General features: G+C 60.2%; 1 protein-coding gene across 2 annotated transcripts; it reads left to right on the forward strand.

Moving 5' to 3' along the window:
* The first annotated feature begins 1,287 nt into the window (after positions 1–1,287).
* On the forward strand, positions 1,288–22,458 carry ASMTL (acetylserotonin O-methyltransferase like). 2 transcript variants are annotated; one of them, XM_064483477.1, is made up of 13 exons: positions 1,288–1,472; positions 3,302–3,433; positions 4,691–4,738; positions 6,642–6,785; positions 7,506–7,567; positions 8,929–9,037; positions 10,503–10,899; positions 12,471–12,633; positions 14,383–14,567; positions 15,906–16,023; positions 16,819–16,962; positions 18,787–18,909; positions 21,368–22,458. In XM_064483477.1, exons 1-13 carry the CDS (start codon positions 1,420–1,422, stop codon positions 21,592–21,594), a joined length of 1,905 nt encoding a protein of 634 aa, XP_064339547.1. In that variant the 5' UTR covers positions 1,288–1,419; the 3' UTR covers positions 21,595–22,458. The 2 variants fall into 2 exon arrangements, with proteins under 2 accessions (XP_064339547.1, XP_064339548.1); XM_064483478.1 differs by having other exon boundaries at positions 6,721–6,785.
* Positions 22,459–23,212: the final 754 nt, after the last annotated feature.

A 23,212-nucleotide genomic window follows, 5' to 3' on the forward strand; every position in this document is an offset into this window, starting at 1 on the left:
TGGGTGGAGACCAGGGACGCAGCTCCACACCCCACAGTGCACAGGACGCCCCCATCAGAGTCCTCCAGCCCCTGGGTCAGTCCTGTGAGGCTGAGAAACTGTCTAGCACGAGAGACAATATCTGTCTATCCATCTACCATTTATCTATCTACCATGTATCTATCTACTGTCTGTGTGTCTGTATCCCCCCATCCATCCAACCATCCATCCACCCACCCATCCTTCCACCCATCCCCCCATCCGTCCACCCGTCCATCATATCTGTCCATCATCTTTTCACCTTATCAACCTAGCATCTACCTATGGACGTGGCACTGGGCGATTCTGCCCCCAGCGGACACTTGTCTGTAGTGGTCTGTTCGTACTACTTGGCGGGCAGCTACTGCCATCTAGTGGACAGAAATCAGAGCTCTGCTAAATACCTGCAACCGCCCGGGGCCGCCCCACAAAGATGAATGATCCCGCCCCAAGTGTCACTAGGGCTGAGGCTGCGAAGCGCCGCACCCCATCCAGGCCTGGGGGACCGCCATCTCTACAGCCCCCAGAGCGCTCTGGGGACTCATCTCCACATACCCCCACTGCGCCCTTCAGGGACCCCCCTATCTTCGCCATTCACCGCGGACGAGAGGACCCCCAGCTCCGCCCCGTACCGCGCCCGCAGGGACACCCCCATCTCCACTTCCCACGCGGCGCCCGCGGGGACCCCCATGTCTACAGCCCCCAGCGTGCTCTGGGGACCCTCCCATCTCCACATCCCAAAACCGCGCCCGCGGGGACCCCCATCCCCTCTCCCCACCGCGCCCGCGAGGAACCCCAGCCTCTCCGCCCAGCACCGCACCCCGGGAACCCCTGCACCGATTCTCAAGGACACCCCCATCACCCCGCCCGGCTCCGTGCTCCCAAGGTGCCCTGCGGTCTCCGGGCTTTAGAGACCGCCCGCAGCCCAGGTCCCCCCGCCCGCGCCCAGCTTGAGTCCGGACAGCCGGGAGGGGGCGTGGCGAGCTCCGGGGGCGGGGCCTCGTGGGAGGGGCGGGGCTTCGTTTGGAGCCCGGCGGGAAGCGGTGCAGAAGCAGGACCTTCCTTCGAGGCGGGGCCGGGGCCAGTGTGCGGCGAAGCTTCTTTGGGGGCGGGGCTCCAGGTGGCGGGGGCGGGGCTCCGTGGGGGCGGGGCCGGGGCTTCCGGGCGGGGTGGGGCTCCGGGGGGCGGGGCCTAGGAGGGGTTCCGGGGGCTGGGCTCCGTCTGGGCGGTGCTCCGTCGGGGGCGGAGCCCGTTGGGGGCGGGGCCTGGCCGCGGCTCCGAGTGCGCAGGGCTCCGCGCGCGGCGTAGGGAGGCGGGTTCCAGGTGCGGACGCGCGCGCGGGTCGGGGTCGCGGCGGCGCCATGGTGCTGTGTCCGGTGATCGGGAAGCTGCTGCACAAACATGTGGTGTTGGCCAGCGCCTCCCCGCGCCGCCAGGAGATCCTCAGCAACGCGGTGAGCCGCCTGGGCCGGGCCTGGGCCGGGGTCCGGGGCGGGCCCGGTTCCGCGGGCCTAGGGACCAGGGGCCTAGTGGCTGGGAGCCAGAGTCTGCAGGGCCCGAGCCTAGCAGATGGGGGTGTCTAGTGTTAGGGGCGGGTGGCCAGGGTCTGGTGGCCGGAGCCTCGTGACCCCGGGGACCTGGTGACCCAGCTTGGTGGGGAAGGGAAGGGGCGGGGTGGGAGGGTGAGGACTGCAGGGCCTGGTGACAGGGGTTGTCCTAAGGAGGGTGGCCAGGGTCTGGTGGCCGGAGCTTACCGACCCCGGCGCCTAGTGACCCAGCTTGTTGGGGAAGGGAAGGGGCGGGGTGGGAGGGTGAGGACTGCAGGGCCTGGTGACAGGGGTTGTCCTAAGGAGGGTGGCCAGGGTCTGGTGGCCGGAGCCTCGTGACCCCGGGGACCTGGTGACCTGGGCTTAGTGGGGAAGGGAGGGGTCGGAGTGGGAGGGGTCTGCTGAGCCAGCCGGGTTTTAGTGACTGGGGGACCCAGGGGCCTAGTGGGGGTGGGGCTTACTAATGGGGCCTAGCAAAAGGGGCTGAGGTCCAGGGTCTCAGCGTAGAGGCCTCTAGTGACCGGGGCAGGGCTCTGCAGGGCTGAGGCCTGAGGGGATGAGCGGGCAGGACCTGAGTGGCCAGAGTCCAGGTCTGTGGCTCAGATGAAGGAGGTGTCTCTGTGACCTGCAGCCCAGGGTCTTCCGGCCAGGGCTGGGGACTTAGTGACCTGCTGGCCGGGGTGTGTGGAGCTCCCAAGCCCCTGAGCTCCGTCCGTCCTGCAGCTGAGAGGGAGGGAGGGGACAGAGCCAAAGTGAAGGGGATGTGGTCCTAACGGGAGGCCCTGTCTGGGGGCGGGGGTATACTAGAGTTGGGGGGAGGGACAGAGCCCAGGTGGCCCTGCCTGGGTCTGGGGAGTGGGCTGGGGTGGGGGTAGGTACAGTGTGAAGGGTGCTGTCTGTACCTCCAGCGGGAAGGCTGGCAGTGGGGAGTTGTGTCTCGTGGGGGAAGGGTGAGGGACAGGGGAGTTGAAGAGGCCCTGCCTGGACGAGGTGGGGGAGAGAGGAGGGTACAGAGTGAAGGGTGCTGTCCGTACCTCCAGTGCGAGGCTGGGGCTTTCAGAACCCAGGGGGTTCAGTTCCCCAGCGCGGTCCAGGGGGAATTTGGATGCGGGGGGTCTGTGATGGAGGGAGATGGGGGGAGGGCTAGGGTGCAGGGAAGGTAAGAGCCAGCTGGGTGCCCTGTAGGGGTGCCAGCCATGGGGATGGGCAGTTTTACCCATTCTTGTCCCCACCGGACTTTGGATGTTACTGTCTGTGACCCGCCTCCCGCAGGGGCTGCCTGTTAACATGTGTGGGGGACCTTAAAGCAGCCACATCGCCCCCCGTGCAGCCATCGTTCGTGGCACTTTGGTGGCATTTCCTGGAAGTGCTGTGAGTTCAGTAGTTTGACCCCTGTGGGGGCCAGGCGCCGGCCTTTGGGACTCCCTGGGAGCCCTTTGGCCTTTGGGGCCGCAGATCTCAGCGTTCCAATCAATACCGCCCTGCTGGCCTCCGTGTGGCTGCCGCCTGTGCAGGGGTCTTCCCGCCAGGGACCCCAGCCCTGGCTAGTCCCGCTCCCCCGCAGACTGGTTGGCACTGACCAGCTGGCACCTGGTCAGTGTCCAGTGCATAGACGATGTGGGGGGGGAGGCGGCTGGGTGTGGGCAAGGCCCCATGACTGCAGACCTTGCGCGTGCTGATCAGTGTTCTTGGGGGTCCTCCGACAAGCCCTCAAGACCCCTTTTGTCTTGTTCCAGGGCCTCAGGTTCGAGGTGGTCCCTTCCAGGTTCAAAGAGAAGCTGTGTAAGGCCTCATTCCCCACCCCCTCCGCATACGCCGTGGAAACCGCCAAGCAGAAGGCCCTGGAGGTGGCCAGGAGGATGCACCAGGCAAGGCTTCCCGCTTCGGATTCTCTCAGGGTCTGCTGCTGGGAGCGCGTGTGCCGGTGTTCAGTATCCACGTTCTAAAGAAATGCCACTTACAGCAGGCGGATAACGCAGCTTACCTGTGGCTGTGGTCCCTCGTCATTCACCTGACGCTGCCATCCATAGAACACAGTTTGTCTTTGCTTTGCCAAGATGTCATATACCGTTGCGATTTGTGTAATAATACCATTTATCGTACAAAGAATTGGTGTGCTTTATCTGTTACTCTGTTACTGTGTGATTCGTACAAGAGCATCGTGTGTGATGTGGAAGTCATGTGGTTTATCGCTATGTTTTACGATGTAGATGCTACCGTAATTAATGTAATAGCCTCATTTATGGTATAGAATGCATGTAGCTTTTCTGTTCCTGAGTGTTAGGATGTGATGTACTGTTGCATTTAATGTAACAGCATCGTTTATGATCTGGAACTGTGGCCTCTGCATTACTATATAATATACTGTTACAATTAATGTAACTGTATCATTTGTGATGTAGAATTAAGGGACCTTAGCTATTACCAGGTGTTACTGTATAATATGCTATTGCAATGAATGTAACAGTATTACTTTTGATACAGAATTAGGGCACTTATCTCTTAGTAGGTGGTACATATAACATACTCTTGTGGCTAATGTAAACGATCATGTGCGATATAGAATTAAGGTACCTTATCCAGGGCTGTGTGTTCCTATATAATACACTCTTGTAATGAATAGGGTAGTGTCGTTTATAACAGAGAACTTCATATGTAGCGTATGTGTGGTTGCTACGTAACGTGTTATATTGTGTCACCATAGGACGTACGTTTGTAATTAACATGGTAGTGCTACTTAAGGCATAGAATTAAGGAGGCTTGTTTATTCCTTTGTGTTATAGTGGTACCCTGTTGCCATTAGCGTAACATAATAAATGCATGGTAGTCAATGCTATGAGAAGTATTGCTATAGATAAATGAACATTGCTGGACTGACTTTCAGCTGGCAAGGTTAGTATTGAAGGGCAGTCAGAGTTGAGGGTTGCGCGCACGTTTCGCGTGAGCGTCGCGTGCTGAGGTTCTTCCTCGCTTGCTGCACTGAGGACACCCAGATCTTGCTCTCCGAGCTGAGACTGGATTCGTCAGCGAGCAGTGATGCTGTTCCACACGGCTCGTGGGACGAAAGTGTTTGTGTGAGACACCCAGGGACGTCCTTTCTAATGCTGAGTCTGCATTTCTTGCAGAAAGACCTACGGGCCCCCGACGTTGTCATCGGAGCAGACACCATCGTGGTAAGTCTGCTTTCCGACCTCCGGTGTGGCTGGCGTGTCCTCAGTGACTGAAATCAAGGTGTCGGCAAGGCCGGTTCCTTCTGGAAGATGGAGGAGAGAATCTTTCCCAGGCCTCTCTCCCCGCTTCGGGAGGCTTGCCGGGAATCGGGGCATCCCTGGGCTTGTGGCCACATCACCCCGACTCTGCCGCCATCTTCATGTGGCTTCTCTGTGTCCCAGTTTCCTTCTTCTTGTAAGGACCGCAGTCCTAATGGTTTAGGGCCCACCTGCTCCAGCGTGACCTCATTTTACATTTGTTACATCTGCAAAGACCCTATCTCCAAATAATGTCTTGTTCGCTAGGCTGGGGGGTCAGGACTGGGCGCATCTTTGTAGAGGACAGAGTTCTGTCCCGGACACGGCCTCCGGCCACTGAGAGTTGTGTTCTTTGATGGGAGGTCATGCTGGTCGGCAGCTCTGGTGACCGCCCTCCGTCTGAGCCCCCTCCTGGCCTGATGGTGACCATCTCTCGGGGATGGTGGGCTTGGTTGCTAAGGTACCGCCACCGTGTCCAGGTGAGGGACCACTCATTCGGACACTGAAGGAGCCCAGGCTTCCTGTCGAGCACAGGGAACAATCTTCAGTATCTTGTAATAACCTATAATGGAAAAGGACAGGAAAAAGAATGTGTACATATGTATACACGCATAACCGAATCACTTTGCTGTGCACCTGAAACTAACACCACATGGTAAATCAACTATAAGTTCAAACAAAAAAGGAAACAGAAAGAAACGAAGAGTCCAGGGTTGGCAAACAGCAGATGGGGTGAGCCTGGGGTCTGCCTTGCCCTCACATGACACCTGTTCCCTGGGCAGCCCAGGTGCACGGGACCTGCACGTGTGCGGCTGAGAACACAGACGCCGCTCCTGGGTCATGGTTAAGGGCGTCTCTACAGGGAAATAACAAGTGAGCAGTGCAGGTTCTCCAAAATGTTAAGCAAAGAATTATCATATGACCCAACAGTTCTACTGTGGACTGAAGTGTGTCCCCCCCAATTCATATGTTGACCTGCTGATCCCCAGGATCTCAGAATGGGGCTGTGTTTGGAGATGGGGTCTTTAAGGAGGTGATGAATGTAAAATGGGGTCACTAGGTGGGTCCTGATCCCACAGGACTGGGGTCCTTATAAGAAGAGGAGATGAGGACCCAGACACACACAGAGAGACGCCCACGGGAGGACACGGAGGAGACGGCCGTCCGCACACCAAGGGGAGAGGGCTCAGGAGACACCAGCCCTGCTGACACCTGGTCTCAGATCCCAGCCTCCAGGCCTGGGGGACATGAAAGTGTGTTCTTTAAGCCTCCTGTCTGTACTACTATGGCAGCCTGACCTAAGACACCTACTGTTAGGTATATGCCTTAAATAATTGAAAACAGGTGTTCAAACAAAAGTTTGTACGTGAATGTTCATAGCATTATTCACAATAGCCAAAAGGTGGAAGCAACCCAAATATCCACCCATGGATGGATGGAGAAACAGAATGGGGTCCATGCACACAGGGGAATATTACTCAGCCAGGAAAAGGAGTGAAGCTCTGACACGGGCTGCAGCGTGGGTGGACCCTGAGCATAGGATGCTCCGTGAGAGAAGCAGACACAGAAGGACACACAGGGTGTGATTCTATTTGCAGGAAACGCCCAGAACAGGCAAATCCACAGACACAGCAAGTGGGTTTGTGGTTACGAGGGGCTGGGCAGGGGGACAGGGAGTGACCATGCTTGGGGACAAGGTGTTCCAGATGATGAGAAGGTTCAGGTACTGGATCGTGGTCATAGCTCAGCTCTGGGGACCTGCCACACGGTTCACTGGAAAATGGTGAACTTTATGTTACACGGACCTCAGCTAAATTTTAAAATGCAGGATCTGTCACGTGGATGGTGCAGTTTTCACAGACAGTCTTAGGGGAGAAGTGACGCCGCCCCTCCCGTTTCTCCTGCAGACGATCGGGGGGCTGATCCTGGAGAAGCCGGTGGACAAGCAGGACGCCTACCGCATGCTCTCAAGGTGGGTGGGGTTGGCCGTCCTCCTGGGAAACAGCCGCGCGGCAGAGAGAGGCTGGGCATCATTGGGTCAGGGGAGGACTGTGTGTGACCTCCCCCGTCCCTCCCGCAGCCCCTGCTGGTTCAGATCAGAGAGCGGGACTGGTGGCCTTGAACGCACGCAGTGTTGGCTGCACCCTAACGGGGCTCGTGCCGGGGTCTACGTGTCCACGACCCACCTTCTGTGGTTCCCCCCATCATCATGCCTGCCTCCACCTGACTGCTTTCCCCAGGGGCCCCAGGAGCGCCTCTGAGCCCCTGCGGTATGGAGGCGGGTCCTGTCCCTCTCAGCATCCTGGAATCCACTTGGTGGACCACCCCCTTCCCCAACCTCAGGGTTTTTTACGGGGTCAGCCACACCCAGGCCACCAAACGGGGAGTCAGTCGAGAGCTGCCTGCATCTGAGTCATCCCAGCACGGCCAGCCGCTCCCCATATCCCAGCTGGACCTCAGGTCCTGCAACAAGGCCCCCCGGGGGTCCCCCCACCCCAACCCTGCCCCAGCTTTGAGATCAGTGACTGCATTCCTGTGGGAACCTGCACTGGTCACTGTAGGAAGGTTTCCTCGGAGACCCGGTGGCCTGAGTGATGGGGGCTGAGGCTGCGTGCTTGGTGGGAGGATGGGGGGGGACATGCTGTGTCATCAGACCTCAGACAGTTGTGCGCTGGCCCCCTGTGTCTTGCAGGCTGAACGGGAAAGAGCACAGCGTCTTCACGGGCGTGGCCATCGTCCACTGCAGCGACAGAGGTACCACGGCCAGCGCCACCCCCCTGCTCCCTGGGGGTGGGGCCACCGCGGGAGGAGACCAGGGTCTTCAGTGACCCGGGTCTGTAGGGCGGCTCTGTTCCCACACAAGTCCTTCCTCTCGTCCTGCCTGGGAAAGCCAGGGTCCCACGTGGAAGAGTTGGCGTTTGCCCTGAGCACCCTGTGGGGGCCGGGGCAGGGCGGTCATGAACCCCTGTCCGGCGCAGTCTGTCCAGATGCTTCCTCTGAGGCGCTTTGGTCTGGAAGGTGCAGGAACTGGGCCCACCTTGGCGTGAGTCTGCAAGGCCCTGATGAAGGGTGTTTAAAAAATGCACCAAAACCCTGAGGAATGATTCTCAAGGCTGCTTACAAGAGGTTTTAAGTCCAGAAAGGACCCTGAGGCTGAGTTTGAGCTCCCGGCCTCGGGGCCCCCTGACCACATCCCATGATGGACCGACGGGCGGCTGAGCATCTGCTTGCTGGCTGTCTGGTTACTTTTCCCTCTCGGTCCACCGCCCTGGACTTCAGCCTGGGCTCTTGGGGGAGGAAGCACTTGCTGGAGATTCTTTCCTCGGGTGGCATAAAACCACAGACATCCATCCTCCCCCGTCCTGGAGACCAGACGTCTGAGGTCAAGGTGTCCCAGGGCCGCGCTCCCTCCCAAAGCTCCAGGGGAGGGTCCCTCCTGCCTCTTCCAGCTTCTGGGGGCTCCAGGCGTCCATCCCTGGGCTGGTGGCCGCCTCCCTCCCGTCTCTGCCTCCGTCTCCACGTGGTGTCTCCTCTATGTCTGTGTGTCTCCTTTCCTGAGGACACTGTCCTTGGATGCAGGGCCACCTCCTCCAGGAGGACCCCCTCTTGGGTCCTGCATGTCATCCCATCTGCAGAGACCCTGTTTCCAAAAAAGTTCCCCGCCTGAGGTTTTGAGAGGACATGACGTTTGAGGGGCAGCCTTTGCTGCAGGACAGCTGGGGTGGGGACCCCTCCCAGTGCGCCGTACGCAGAGCCACCGTGCTGTGTGCTTGGGGCGTCTGCAGCCCCGCAGCTGCCCAGCGGAAAGCCTCGTGCAGACCCGGACTTGCTCTGTGACAACTCCGCTCCACGAACTGTCACACAAACCCGGCGGCCCCTTCTCGCCCGGGTCTGCAGGCTCCCAGTTCCTCTCCTGTTTGCCAACGTTGTGGGCCTGGTTCCTTTTTTCCTCTCTTTCTCCCTTGTTTAAAGTGAACCACATGCCCCCATGAACGTTCCGGGCCTGAATCGCATGTAAAGCTCAGGCAGGTTCCCCCCAAATGCAGCGGCTCAGACCCGGGGACCGGGGCCCCAGCGCCGGGCGTGGACCCTCACCGCAGGCCCTGTCCTTGCAGACGGCCGGCTGCACACCGAGGTCCTGGACTTCTACGAGGAGACCACGGTGAAGTTCTCGGAGCTGTCGGAGGAGCTGCTGCGGGAATACATCGACAGCGGGGAGCCCATGTGAGTGTCCGTCGGCAGCTGCGGGCGGGGTCGCGCTGGGGACGTGGCTCGGCCTGTGCCCCGGGGCTGTGCTCCCAACGCTGCGACCGGTGCCCCAGCGCAGTAGTGAAGGATGCTTTCCGAGGGGTCCCCGTCCCACAGGTGGCCCTCCCTGTGGGGTGTACATGGCAGTTGGCCACTCTGGCGGGTTGGCTGGCTCTCTGTCTAGAAGGCAGAGGTCGTCATGAAATGTTACACTGACCACCCCAAGCGTGCCGGCTCCAGGCAGCAGTCTTGTCAAGGTCACCGTGTGGGGTGACCGGCTTTCTTGGGCTCGGCCCGTCCATTCTGCATCCTCACTGGCTCCACTCCCCACCCCTGCTGGGGGCTGGCCCTTGTCTGGTGGCCTCGCCCATGGGTCTGACGGTGCCTCAGGGAGCAGCCTCCTGTGTGTCCTCACGCAGGGCCCTCACGGGGGGCCGGGCACCCACAGCAGCGCGGAGGTGAGCGCAGCTTCCCCTGGGCTCCCAGGGCCAAGGGCCAGGGCGTGCGCTCTGCTGGTTGACGCCCCCAGCTCCTAACGTCCTCCCGCCAGGGGTTAGGACTCCACGTAGGAGTTGTGGGGGGGCACGAGCACTCGGTCTGCCGGGGCTCTTTTGTTCTAGTTACTGCGCGGGGGCCAGGCTCAGACGGGCGGTGCAGGAACCCAGGTCTCTGTGCTGGGGAAGGGCCGGGGGTGATGGGCTCTAGGCGGTGCCAGGAGGGTAGTGGGTCATGAACTGAGCTGCCAGGTGTTGGGGGAATCTGACTGGGACAACAAGCCAAAACGAGGGATGGGGTCGGCCCCAGCATCTGTGCCACCGTAGCAGGACCCAGGGCCAAACCAGAGGACACGCGGGCTCCCCCGTCCCGTCTTCCCCCAGGACACGATGCAGGTGCAGACGTGGGGGCCGTGGGGGGTCTCACTGCCTGGGGACCCCAGGTACCAGCTGGGGAGAGGGAGAGGTGGGGGGCCGGGCTGGAGAAGTGCCGGGTGGTCAGTTGGGGTGCAGGGAGGGTCTTCCCAGGCCACTCCTCCCCCTGTAAGGGGGTCTCAGCAGAGGTACCCGGGGAAGACCTGGGCCAGGACCCCTGGGAAGAGGCCTCTGAGTGGGGCTCGGGGCCAGGAATCCAGGTGGCAGGAGGGCACGGCCGGGGCCTGGGTCCCTGGCGGCAGCCCCGTCACCCCAGAGAGACTGCGGTGCACCAGGCCTGCTGGGGGTGGGGGGTGGGCACCTTCCCCGAGGGGCCCCCAGCGCCCCTCCCTTGTGCTGGCCGGTGGTTGGGATCACGTAGGATCTGGGCCTGGAGCCAGACTCGTCAGCCTGCTGCCGCCCGGGTTGGAGGAGGCTGGGGTCCCTGCAGGGGGCCTGTCGACCCGGCTGTAGGTCCAGGGACCGAGGAATGCCGACGTCCCCTGTCTCCCCCCCCCCCCCCGCCCCGGCAGGGACAAGGCGGGAGGCTACGGCATCCAGGCCCTGGGCGGCATGCTGGTGGAGCACGTCCGCGGGGACTTCCTCAACGTGGTGGGCTTCCCGCTGAACCACTTCTGCAAGAAGCTGGCGCAGCTGTACCACCCGCCCCGCCCCGGGGACGTGCGGGGGGCCGAGCGTGACTCCATCCCCGCCGTCGACACCTTCGAAGACCTGAGTGACCTGGAGGGCGGCGGGGGCTCGGACCCGGCTTGGGGCGGCCGGGGCGGCCGTGGGGGCGAGGAGGCGGGCGGAGCCCCACCCCAGGCCCCGGGCCCTCGGGACGCGGATCTTAACGGGGCGGCGGAGGAGAAACGGCCCCCGTTCCCCACCGGCCTCCTGGAGCTGATGGAGGGCTTCAAAGCATCAAAGGTACGTGTGAGTGTCGGGGTGGGGGAAGGGGGCCGGAACACGGGACCCCAAGATGGGGGGCTGAGAGCCGCAGGAATTCATCGTCCCCCGTCCTGGAGACCAGACGTCTCAGGTCATTTGTCTGTCTCTCCCTCTGTCTGTCTGTCAGCCACTCACCTGTCATCTCCTGCATCCATCACCTGCTCCTCTGTCATCATCACTCTGTGTCCATCCGTGCATCCATGTACCTGACGTACACGTCTGTCATCGGTCTGTATATACTGTTACTACCTGTCTACACACCTGTCACCTGTCCATCCACCCCTGAATCTGTAATCTGTGTCTACCATTCCTCTTAATATCTGTCCCCTACGTGTATCTGTCTGCGGTCCATCCGTTCATGCCTCCATTTCTTTTATCTGTCTACAGATATGCCAGTCAGTCGCCTGTCTGTCCTCTCTGTCTGTATCTAGCGTCTCTGTGTGTCATTATTGATCTGTCTTGTATCCATCCGTCTACGTATTTAGTGATCGTGTATCTGTCTGTCTGTCAGCTGTGTGTGTTGTCAGCGTATGTACTTTGTTACCGTCAATCTGCATGGCTGTCATATGTCTACCCATCCGTCCACTTACCCGTCTGTCATCCATACTTACCATCTCTATATCCGTCTGTTGTTATTATCTTTCTTGTCTTCATCCATTCATCCATCTGTCTCCCTGTCATTTGTCTCTCCCTCTGTCTGTCATCCATCTGTCGATCAGCCATCTATCTGTCATCTCCTGAATCCATCCCCTGTCCCTGCTTCTCTGTTACCATCACTGTCTGTGTCCGTCTGTCTGTCCATCCATCCGTCATCTGCATCTCTGTGTATCAGCTGTGTCTCCATTTCTATGTGATCATTTACCTCTCATCTTCTGTCCACCCACCCTCTCACGCATTCATCTGTCTGTGTGTCCATCACACACGCAGCTACATCTCCCCCTTTCATCATCTGTGTGGGCATCCGCTGTCCACGCATCCGTGCATCCACCCGGCTAGGACCGAGCTCTGCTTAGCCAGCTCTCCCAACGTCCGGGCGTGCGGCCCAGGCCGGGGGCTGTCGGGGGTCTAGGAGCACGTGTCACCCCCACCAGGCCGGTCACGGTCGTTGTCGACGCAGCTCCGGTCGGGCCCTTTCCCAGACGGCCTCGGCTGTCATGGCAGGTTCCTGCGTTACGAGGTTTCGGGTGTCACGCGAGGGCAGCGTGGAGAATCCGTGCTCCAGAAGAGGCCCTGTCCCCACACCTGGTCTCATCCTGAGGTCCTGGCACTCGGGGCCTCAGCACGGGAATCCTGGGGACACAGACACCACGCCTCCCGTGACAGCAGGGTTTGTGTTCCAGCCCCTCACCTCAGTAGTCATCACTGTGGTCTCACCTTGAGCCAACCTTGTACAGGCCGCAGCCCGCACCCACTGTTCTCTGCAGACGACGATTCCGTCCACGAGGGCCAGGCTGGGGACAGCGCTCACCACCCGCTCCTGAGTCCGTGGCAGGGAAGGGCACCGGGTGAGTCACGCCACACATCTGACTGTAGTCCTTGCTCACGGACAGGCCCTGTTCACGGCATGCAAGCTCAACGTGTTTGACGTGTTGAGAGACCAGGGGCCCCTGAAGGCCGTGGATATCGCCCGCAAAATCAACGCCTCCGTGTGCGGGACCGGGCGGCTGCTGGAAGCCTGCGCGGCCCTGGGCTTACTGCACAAGACGGACGCAGGTGAGGGGACCTCCTGGACGGGCCTGGCCGGGCGTCTCTGCAGGTGGACCCAAGGCACTGAGGGACGGTGGCCTCCGAGTGCAGGCGGGGGGGCAGACTGTCTGTTCCTCTGCCCCAGGAGCGTGGCTTTCCCTCAGAAGGTGACAAGCAGAGGATGGATAGAAGGGAGGAAACAGGCGAATGTGTGTGTGTGCATGTGCATGTGTGTATGTGTGTGCGTGGAGAGAGATTACAGGCCCTGGGCTCAGGGGGGCGGTGTCAGCCCTGGTTCTGCAGAGACACAACCAGTAGGGTGTACACACGTGTGCACGAAGGAGATAGCTGTGTCCTCTTCCTTATTTGTCTGGACAGACAGATGGGGCGAATGGATAGATAGATACGGATTGATAATAGGGATGGTAGATGATGGATGGATGAATAGATGGGTGGGTGGATGGGTGGATGGATGGATACATAGACAGACAGACAGAAGTAGAGGACAGATGAGGAAAGCGGACAGATGGAGGGAGACACTGCGCGTTCGCTGAGTCGCACAGAACTCTTGAGCGGGCTCTCGGAGCAGAGGGTGCTGTGGGTGGTCTCTGAGCAGATGGACAGGTTCACAGGCTCTGAAGACCCCAGAGTGGGAGAGACAGCTTTGCTTCTGAGCTAAGGAAAGCGGGGTGCTGGTAGAGGCCCCCCAAAGCTGCCCTTCGTACAAGAAGCACATGAACACACGCTTAGGGTTTGGGGTAAAGGGGCCTCCTCCCCGGCCAGTACATTTTAACAACATTCTCCTCGACTGAAGATAATGATTGAACATGCAGAGGGGCGCCCACGCCCAGACTTCCCGTCCCCGGGGCCTGGGGAGCGTCCCGGAGCTGGTTGTGGCCGATGCCCTCCCTCCCCGCACGGCCCCCGCCTGGCCTGGAAGCTGTCCCTGCTCGTCCGCACGGAGGGAGGCGGGGGCGCTGCTGCCATCAGAGACCCCAGTATCAGAAGGAAGGACACTTCATCATTAGAATCGACACCATCCTGTGCTTTCCATCTTCTGTGGACGCAGAGGGGGTCCAGCGGGGTCCCCTCGACCTCCAGCCTCCGAGTCCGTAGGTGGTGGCCTCCCGGAAGGGCCCCCAGGGGTGTGAGGCCTAATGATGAGCCCCCGTGGGCGTGAAGTGCACGGAGGGGGCACCCATCAGGGCTCTCCGGAGAAGTAGAACCTACCGGGTTTGGACTGGATTTGTTGCGAGAAATTGTCATCTGTGCCGCCGCGGAGCTGGCACGTCTGAAACCGGAGGCCGGAGCCTCAGCCGGTGCCCCTGCAGCAGCCTTGACGCAGGAGTCCTCAGCAGAACCCTGTCTCTGCTGTGAGGGCCTTCAACTGATCGGACGAGGCCCACCCACGCTACCCGGGGTCACCTGCTTTACCCACAGTCTGGAGGTGCCAACCACGTCGACGATCCGCCACCCCCACCCCCTGGCGGGGACACCTAGCCTGGTGTCTGACTGAACCCGTGGGGGCTGTAGCCGGGCCAACTGACCATCCCACAGGCCTTGGCCGGATTGCCTCCAGAAAGAGCGGCCTCTTTGCATCATCGATGGGCCATCTCCCCAGGGAGCTGCCCCCGGGCGGACAGTTGGCATTAGTCAGATAGATGGTGTTCATGGTGACATCCGGGTGACGCTGGGCAGTTGCTCCCCTCCCATTTCCGACGTCAGGCGAGCTCAGGCGTCCCCGTCAGGAGGCCACACGACGCCCCATCCTTTCAGGTTACAGCAACACGGAGGCCGCAGACCTGCACCTGGTCTCCGACGGCGCACACTCTCTCCACGGCCTCGCCGTGTACAATGACAGTCACGTCTGGGACCTCTTCACTCACCTGGACCTGGCCGCCCGGGACGGAGCGGAGCAGGCCCGCGGGGCTTCAGGGACGAAGGCGGAACGCCTGTTTCAGGTAGTGTAACCCCGGCGTCCCTTCTCACGGCCCGTCTGTCCTGCTGAAGGACTGGGGGTGAGGGGTCTCGGGCCGGGGATCGCGGGCTTTGGTTCGGGAACGGCGGAGCGTCTGCCTCCTTGACGCCAGGGGTGCTGCCTGGAGGCCGTGGACGGCCAGCTCGGGCAGGGGATGGCGTGGGGGCGGCTGGCTGGTCCCAGCTCCTGAGAGAGGTTTTTTCTGGTAAGGGGTTGCCTTGAATCGATGCACCATTTCCCCTGCATCATTAAATGCAACAAACTCTTGCTTCTGAGCGCTGGGTTTGCAAAGGGCTTTGCTCCCCTCCCTCCAGCGAGAACCTTCCGTGTTGACCTGCAAGACTGCGTGTGTCCCATCAGGCCCTGTTCAGGTGGCAGGGTTGGGTCTGCCAGGGTGGACGCAACCCTTGGCCTCCTCGGTCCCCGGCAGCCTTTGCTGCGACCAGAGCACGGGTGCGGCTGGAGTCACGCTGCCTGTCTGCTGCAGGAGGAAGCCCGACACGGCGTGGGGCCCAGAGCATGTGTGGGGGAGAGACAGACACAGGGAGACAGAGAGACAGACAAAGAGAGACACACGAAACAGAGAGACAGAGACGAAAGGGGGAGATGGAGACACAGAGACAGAGATGAAAGGGGGAGACGGAGACACAGAGACAGAGACAGAGACGAAAGGGGGAGACGGAGACACAGAGACAGAGACAGAGACGAAAGGGGGAGATGGAGACACAGAGACAGAGACGAAAGGGGGAGACGGAGACACAGAGACAGAGAGAGACTCTGTTCCGGCGGGTATGACCAAATACCGTAAACCGGGGATTTAGAAACACCGGGTGCAACCCGTCCCCCAGCCCCCCAGCCCCTCCAACAGCTGCGACACAAGGGACCTGGTGGTCCAGTGTGGACCCTCGGGCCACACACAACATACATCATTTTCAGACACACCCACTTAGACTTCTTCAAAAGGCTTTTCTTTCTTTTTTAAGTGGGTGATTGTGTTTATACATATATGTGCAAATAATAAATATATAAAAGACACATTTTTTTAATCAGCGTAAAATTTACATAACTTAAAATTTACCGTTGTGAACCCCTTTAAGGTGTACAGTTTAAGAGCATTGAGGACATTTTCACAGCATTTTACAACCACCACCTCTGTCTGGTCCCACGCCATTCCCCTGCTCTGTTGCCACCCACCCCGCGACCCCTGCCGAGCCCCCCACCCGCCGCGGTGCTGGGTGGCTCCTCACCCGGGGTGCAGGGCCACCTGGGCCCCCGGTGGCTCTCCTCCGACCCTGTCCCGTTTTGGGAATCCCACCAGCAGAGCGCGGAGACGACACTGCTGTTCATGAGGGCCATGCACGGCCTCAGCAAGCTGACCGCGCGTGACGTGGCCACGGCCTTCGACCTGTCCCGATTCACCTCTGCCTGCGACCTGGGAGGTGAGTTCAGCCCCGTCGAGAGTTGGCTGGAAGCACCTCCATGCGTGTCTTTTCCTGTGTTAAGTTGCCGGCACCTTACCTGCCGATAAGACTTGCACAGTGGGTTTATCTCTGCAAACTACCTGATGACCCGCATTTGTCCAGGGTGGGTACAGGGGCTTGAGCAGGTGTTCACAAGCGCTAGGAGGTCCTGGGAAGGCCAGGACCCCGGTAGAGGTTACAGGACCCATTCCGGTGGCTGCCTGGTAGGGGATGGGCCCATGTGCCCCATCTCATCAGATCTGATTAGGCCACACACATCCTCTACCTCATCTCAGCCAGTCCTCACCCCAGGACTGCAGACAAAGGAGGAACAGACGCCTGCCCAGGGTGTGTAGTGAGACTGGGGTCCTAGGAGGACTGAGCTGCCAGCATGCATTTCCCCATCCTCTGCCCACCGTTCCTCCTGGTGGTCCTGACTGGCTGGTGTGGCACCAGCCATTGTGTCTGCATTCATGCAGCAGAAAGGAGAAGGGAAGAGTACAGCTCCCCCAGAGCTTTGCTGTAAGGATTCCCCGGGGAGTCTGCGCCCACCCTGCTCCCCTGCTCTGGACCAGCACCAGCTCCGACACCAGCTCACGTGGCCCTGACTTGGAGACACCAGTGATCTCCCCACCGGGTGAGCTCACTTCACGGCACAGGCCTCGGGCCGCATCCTGGAGCATTGTTCCCGTTTAGCCAGAGCTGAACTTTGGAGACCCACCAAGGCTTTTGTACACACCGGGAGGGTCCAGAGTCCACGTTTGCTTCCCACAGGCTGCACGGGCGCCCTGGCCCACGAGCTCGCCCGGGAGTACCCACGTCTGCAGGTGACCGTGTTCGACCTCCCGGACGTCATTGAGCACGCCAGGGGCTTTCAGCCCGACGGACAGCGGACGGAGCACGTCCGCTTCGTGCCAGGTCAGCGCGGCTCTGTGTCGGCTGGGTGTCAGCGCTTGGGCGACCTTACTTATTGCTTATTCAGAGCGCGTGTGTGTGCCTCTGTATGTATATGTATCTGTGTGTGCGTGTGTGTGTGTGTCTGCGTGTCCGTGCACGTCTGCACACACACAGGTGCACATCTCCAAATCCCAGGAGCAGGAGTTTGAGGTTATCTGGGTGGGGAGTAGCCGGGCGGGAGGGCAGGTGGGGGTGGGACTGGCGTCGGCAGGTGTCTAACCACTGACTGAGGCCACAGCAGCAGGTGACAGGGGAGCTACGGCAGGAGGGCCTTGGGGTAGACGTGAGAAAGGACTTCCCGGCAGGACCGGATTGAAAGGAAACTTGGCTTCCTGTGACTCTTGCGCACTGCGGCCCGGCCCGAGGAGGGATGTGCTCGCGGGACCTCTGCCCCACGACTTCATACTGGTCTAGTTTAGGAAAGAGCCAGTCAGCCTGCTGCGCACTGACTCGTATGTTGGAGCCCCACCCCCCTGCAGTGTGACTCTATCTGGAGGTAATTAGGGTGAAGGAAGTCATGAGGGTGGAGTCCTACTCCAGTAAGACTGTGTCCTGAGGAGACGAGACGTCAGGGACATCTATCTAGCTGTCACTTATCTATTATCTGTCTGTCTACCGATCTATCAGTTACCTCAGTCATCTGTATCTACCATCTAATCATCTGTCTATCCGTCCACACATTGATCTGTTCTATCTATCTATCTTTCTATCCATCCATCCATCTAATCAATCTATCAATCTGTCTCTCTCCCTCCCCACTGTGAGGACACAGCAAGTCAGCCACCCTCTACAAGCCAGGAAGAGAGTTCTTACGAACTGACCCTTCTGACACCTTGATCTTGGACGTCCAGCCTCCAGACTGGGAGACACAGTTGAACCGCCACCCTGCCCCCAAGTCTGTGGGATTTTCTTGCGGTCCCCCCCCCCCCCCCGAGCTGATGGAGACACATCCTAAATCTTCAAATCTAGGCGCGGCTTGATGGGAGCTACCGCGCTGTTGACTCACCACACATAGGAAGACAGACACCGGAGCAGGAAACAAAGCCAGGGCACTGTGGTCCCGTTCTCCACGCAGCCAGGACCACCACCTGGGGACTTGTCTGCAGCCCCGCGTTAACTCTCCCTTCACGCCAGTTTGCAATGCTGTCCTTCTTTGCTTTGTTCTGTGTGTGTGTCCGCGAGCTACGGCTCATCCTTTGTGGAACGAAGCATGGGGGTAGGAGTGACAAACAGCAGATGAGCATTTGGCAGATGTCTGAGTGTCTGGGGGTGAGGGGGGGCGGCTGGAGCAACTGAGCCCCAAACGGGGGAGCTTAAAGCCCCAGGCATCCACCCTCCCCCGTCCTGGAGGCCAGACGTCTGAGGTCAAGGTGTCCCAGGGCCGCACTCCCTCTGGAGGCCCCAGGGGAGGGTCCCTCCTGCCTCTTCCAGCTTCTGGGGGCCCCAGGCGTCCATCCCTGGGCTGGTGGCCGCCTCCCTCCCGTCTCTGCCTCCGTCTCCACATGGCGTCTCCTCTGTGTCTGTGTCTCTCCTCTTCTGTCTCTTCTGAGGTCACCGTCCTTGGATGCAGGCCACCTCCTCCAGGAGGACCGTCTCTCAGGTCCTTCACTTCATCCCATCTGCAGAGACCCTGTTTGCAGATAAGGTCCTGTTCTGAGGTTTCAGGGGGGCGTGAGTTTTGGGGGACATGACGTTCCCCACGGCAGGCAGCTTCTCTTTCTGGGGATGGAGGACCAGTGCTTCTGTCCCTGACGGTTGGTTCAATCCTGTTTCTTTTCGAACCAGGCGACTTTTTCACAGACGCCCTCCCGAGAGCACAGCTGTACGTCCTTTCCAGAGTCCTGCACGACTGGCCGGACGACAGGGTCCACCACCTACTGAGCCGGATCTCCAGCTGCTGCGAACCAGGTGAGACCACGTCATTTACCTTTTTTTTTTTTAATCACATAAAGACAGTTTCTTGACTTTTGAGAAAAGAGTAAAATTTTCTCAAAAGACTAACCCACCCCGTCCAGCCAGCCCGCCTCCGTGCATAGTTCCCTGTCTCCCAGGGGACGGACTGCATTCTGGGGTGGAGGAAAGGAGTTTTTGAACTTTTCAGCGACCACGTCTGGGGCCTCAGGCTCCACTGCCTCCTCCTGGAAGGCCCCCCTGGGGCCGTGTCCCTCCCCGCGTCCCTGCTCTCTCCCTCTCGGATAGTTTCCGGCTGCGCCGTGTCCCCCGGCCGTCTCCACGGCACTCGGGGCCGATGTGGGTCACCAGGCCCCTCCTCAGGCTCCCACGTCCCCGCAGCAGAACGCACGTGTGTCCTGCGGGCCCCGCGTTTCCCAAGGCGCCCCCACTGGCTCTTCTGGGCGGTTATGAACCTTGAGCCGAGTAGCGGTCCTGGGGTCATCTTCAGTGCCGCCCCCATTTTCCACCTCTTGAGGAGACGACCCCCGTCCTTGGCCTCCTATTTCAGACAAACACCAGAGCAAGGGTAAAGTCCATCCCAGGGGCTGGGGGGGGGGGGTCTTTCCAGGAACTGACCCTGCGGTGGATGTCCTGGGCTCCCGCCTCCCAGGACTTGTGTGGTTCAGCGTCATGGCGGCCCCTCCCCGGGGCTCTGGGCGCCCGCAGGCTGGACCGGGCATCTCTGTCCCGGGTGCCCACGGCTGCCAGCTTGGGCACAGGCCCGGGTGGGGGGCGCAGGGGGACGTTTCCTCTGCCGCCCCCTTTCCTGTGTCTTCGCCCACAGCATCCACGTGCCCCATGTTCTGTGTCCTCCCAGCTCCCAGAGGAAAGCCCCTCCCCCTTGCCGACTCTCGGGGGCGTCCCCCCGCTCTCACAGACTCCCGGGTGAATTTGTGTGGTTTTAAGGTTTTGTTCCGGCCACCCCAGGTTTTCACGTGGTCATGGCAACGTCACCTGGACATCTGGGCTACCCTCCCCGAGATGGTGGCCCCTGGAGGGCAGGTTCTGTTTGCTCCCTGCTGTGTCCCCAGCTCCAGAACAGAGCTCAGCACAGTGGACGTAACACAGTTGAGGAGGGAGGAGTCACAAAACTGTTTTTCCTGGGGGTGGGACAGGGTCCGGGGGAGGTGTGTGAGAGCTGGACGCTCACCCATCTTTCTTCCTTCTTTGCTTCCTTCCTTCCTTTCTTCTATGTTATTTTATTGAGTTGTAGTCAGTTTACGGGGACGGTTGGTTCTAAGTAGCACTTACACTGTGAAGGATTCAGGGGCGGGGCTGGGGCACGGGGGTGTGGTAGCTCTGACCTGCCCACAGGAACCTCTTGTGAAAGTTTCGGGAGACCTGTCGGCCCATTCAGGCCGAGCTGGCCGCTTGAAACCGGCCGTGGACGGACTACCTAGAGCTCAGAAATCGGCAGGCACTGGGAGCCATGGCTTCCGTCCACCTCCCATAGCTGGGACTTCAGGTTGCCTGCACCCTGGGGACAGTGGGGTCACAGATAAGTGACCTCCTTAATAGAAGTCTTTTGGAGCCAGTTGAGTTAACTCTGTGTACGTATTACTTTGAAAAACATAAAAATTGATAGAAAGCAGAGTGCGCACATGCCATGATCCCAATTTTTGTTTTAGTTGAGGTATAGTTGCTGTACAAGTTACAGGTGTACAATGTCGCGATTCACCATGTTTAAGGGTTATGCCCCGCTGATAGTGATTATAAAATATTGGCTGTTTTCCCCGTGCCGGACACCACATCCTTGCAGCTTATTTTATGCATCGTAAAGTTTTGTAGCTATGATCCCAGTTTTGTTAACTGCATGTTCACTGACATGCCTAGAACCCACATCAGATTTTGCACCAAAAGTCTCTGTGTTCGCCCAAACCAAGGGGAGAAGGCCGCCGTGAGCTACCTCCTCCTGCCCCTCCACTTTGTTCCCCTGGCTTAGCTTCTCCATCCTTCACAGACGTTTCTGAAAATAACTGTCATAGGGAGGTGGACAGGTACATGTGTGCGTATACAGACGCACGCGCGCGCATGCTTGCTGCTTCTCGAAGCTGTTCACAGTTTTCTGCACCAACAGCCCAGTTCTGGGCGCCAGCGTGACTGGTGCAAACTCGGATCCAAGCAGGTCTGGCCCTGCTTATCCGGTTTCCAGACTTAACTGAGGGGTCCCTGGTGGCACCGCGGGGGCTGCGGCTGTGGCCCCGTGGTCAGAACTCCTCCCAGATGTCCCGGCAGTGAGTGCCTTCACGGAGCCCTTGGGGCGCCCTGCCCCTCCTCCCCCCCACCCCTTCTCTGTCTCCGGCTCGGTCTCTCTGGCCCCCAGGCTGCGCCCCTGTCTTCAGCCCCTCACCTGTAACTGGATCCCCGGGCCCCACGAGTGTTGGGCACGACCCCAGCCGGCTTCTCCCCGCAGGCGGCGGCGTCCTGGTGGCGGAAGCGGCGGCGATGGAGGAGGAGGAGGCGGCGGCGGCTCGGAGGCGAGGGCTGCAGCCCCTGGGCCCGCTGCTGCTGGGCGCGGGGCGGCCCCGGAGCGCCCGCGAGCTCGGGCAGCTGCTGCAGCGACACGGCTTCAGGGACGTGCGGGTGGCGCCCGCGGGGGACCTGCTGCGCGTGGTCCTGGGCACCCGGGCCGCGCCCTGAGTTGGGGGGGAATCGTCCCGGGAGCCCCGCGGACCCCCGTCCGGGCGGGGAAGGCTCCCCGCAGCGCGGGCGTCCCGGGCGGATTAAAGGAGGCCGCAAGGAAGCACCGAGGTCTCCGCGCGTCCTCCGTGCGTCGCCGCGCGCGCAGCCTCGGCGGCGCTGCGGGCCCGAGCGCCCGGGACCCCAGCTGCTGCCAGCGCCCCGCTGCTGCCCTCGCTGCGTCTCAGCCTGTGCGGACGCCTCGGTGTGTCTAGACCCCACTTGCCCATCTTTCACCCCCATTCCTGTGCGCCCTGTGCCCTCCCGACTGCCGTATGCAGCGGGTCACGTCCCTCACCCTCAGGAACCCTGGACCGCGGGGCCGCCGCCCCGGTCAACGGCTAAACCTTATCCGCGAACGCAAACGAGTGGCAGTTTACGGGGTTGAGATTGTTCACAGCGAGTGTCCCCAACGTTCCCATTTGAGGCTAAGTCGGCTTTGTATTCAGTAACAGATCTGTTTTCGCCAAGAGGAGACCAGTACGAAACCTTTTTTTGTATGTTAGGCAGCAGTAAGTGGGTAGCAACTTCTACACTGACAGCTTGTAAGTTATTGTTAGGAAAAACATCCCGTCAACGGTGTGCCTTCAAATCGGCCCCCTCTGTGTGTTGACATACCCGGTGTCCTTTCAGCTAAAACCACCAGAGACCGTTAGATAGAGACAGACCCCTTCGAAGAAGAGATGTTTATATAAATTAACTTTCTCTATATAGGAATGTATTTTATAAGCTATGTATGTTTTATATATGTGACTAGCTACATGTTTGTAAGTTACATAGTACTACACACACACACCCACACACAAATACATAATTTTGAATGGACTCCAATTGTTTTTTTTTTTAAATCACAAATTCTGTCTCCGTGGGAGGCAGGGATACGGGAGGAAGGAAATTAGAGACGATTATAATGGGGGCCGTTTGGTCCCCCCGTGCGGTGTCCCGAGCGCTCCCGGTGAGATGGACAAAGGAGAAGGGTCAAGGCCTGTCCTGGCCGTCTGACCCGGTGGGGACCTGCAGCCTCAGTGAGACAGCAGCCGGCGTCAGGGGACGGCAGAGCGCTCCGCCCGCCGCGGGTCCCTCCCCACCCCCCCAAGTCCTGCCCCTCACGTGCCGGCAGGGCCACACCCTCCGCGCGCCAGACCTGGCCGGGCGCAGCTGGGGTGACGCCGACCCGGTCACCTTGGGCCACTCCCGTCAGCCTCCTTCCCATCCCGGGAGGAGAGCTGAGTTCCTGCGGGGGCCCCTGCCTCACCCAAGGGCACCTTGTCTCCAGCGGGCTGAGCGGTAGCGACCTGCCAGTGTCCCCGATGACAAGTGACGGCATACGGTGCCCGCCCTCCAGCCCCTCGGCCCTCCGGACGCCGGGCTTGGTGGGAGAAACCGCGCTTCTTACCAGAGGGGCCCTGGCGCCCGTCCTGGGGCACCCGACCCCGTCGGTCCCGGCTTTGGGGAGCCCAGCGGGCGGGGGAGCCGGGAGGCTGCTGCAGGCAGGCCTAGGACCTTCCCCCTCACTGCCCCCCAAGTTCCCACACCGCGCCCTTAAAACAAGGGCCCGCCCAGGGGACACCCCCAGGCC

This window comes from Camelus dromedarius, chromosome Y, assembly GCF_036321535.1.
Source record: "Camelus dromedarius isolate mCamDro1 chromosome Y, mCamDro1.pat, whole genome shotgun sequence".
NCBI lineage: Eukaryota > Metazoa > Chordata > Mammalia > Artiodactyla > Camelidae > Camelus > Camelus dromedarius.

Bases quoted from the DNA above. Each gene is read 5' to 3' on its own strand.
- ASMTL (XM_064483477.1), top strand. From the start codon at position 1,420: ATGTGGTGTTGGCCAGCGCCTCCCCGCGCCGCCAGGAGATCCTCAGCA. The intron at 16,963-18,786 runs GTCAGCGCGGCT...TTTTCGAACCAG, and splicing joins GCACGTCCGCTTCGTGCCAG to GCGACTTTTTCACAGACGCC. The intron at 18,910-21,367 runs GTGAGACCACGT...TTCTCCCCGCAG, and splicing joins CTCCAGCTGCTGCGAACCAG to GCGGCGGCGTCCTGGTGGCG.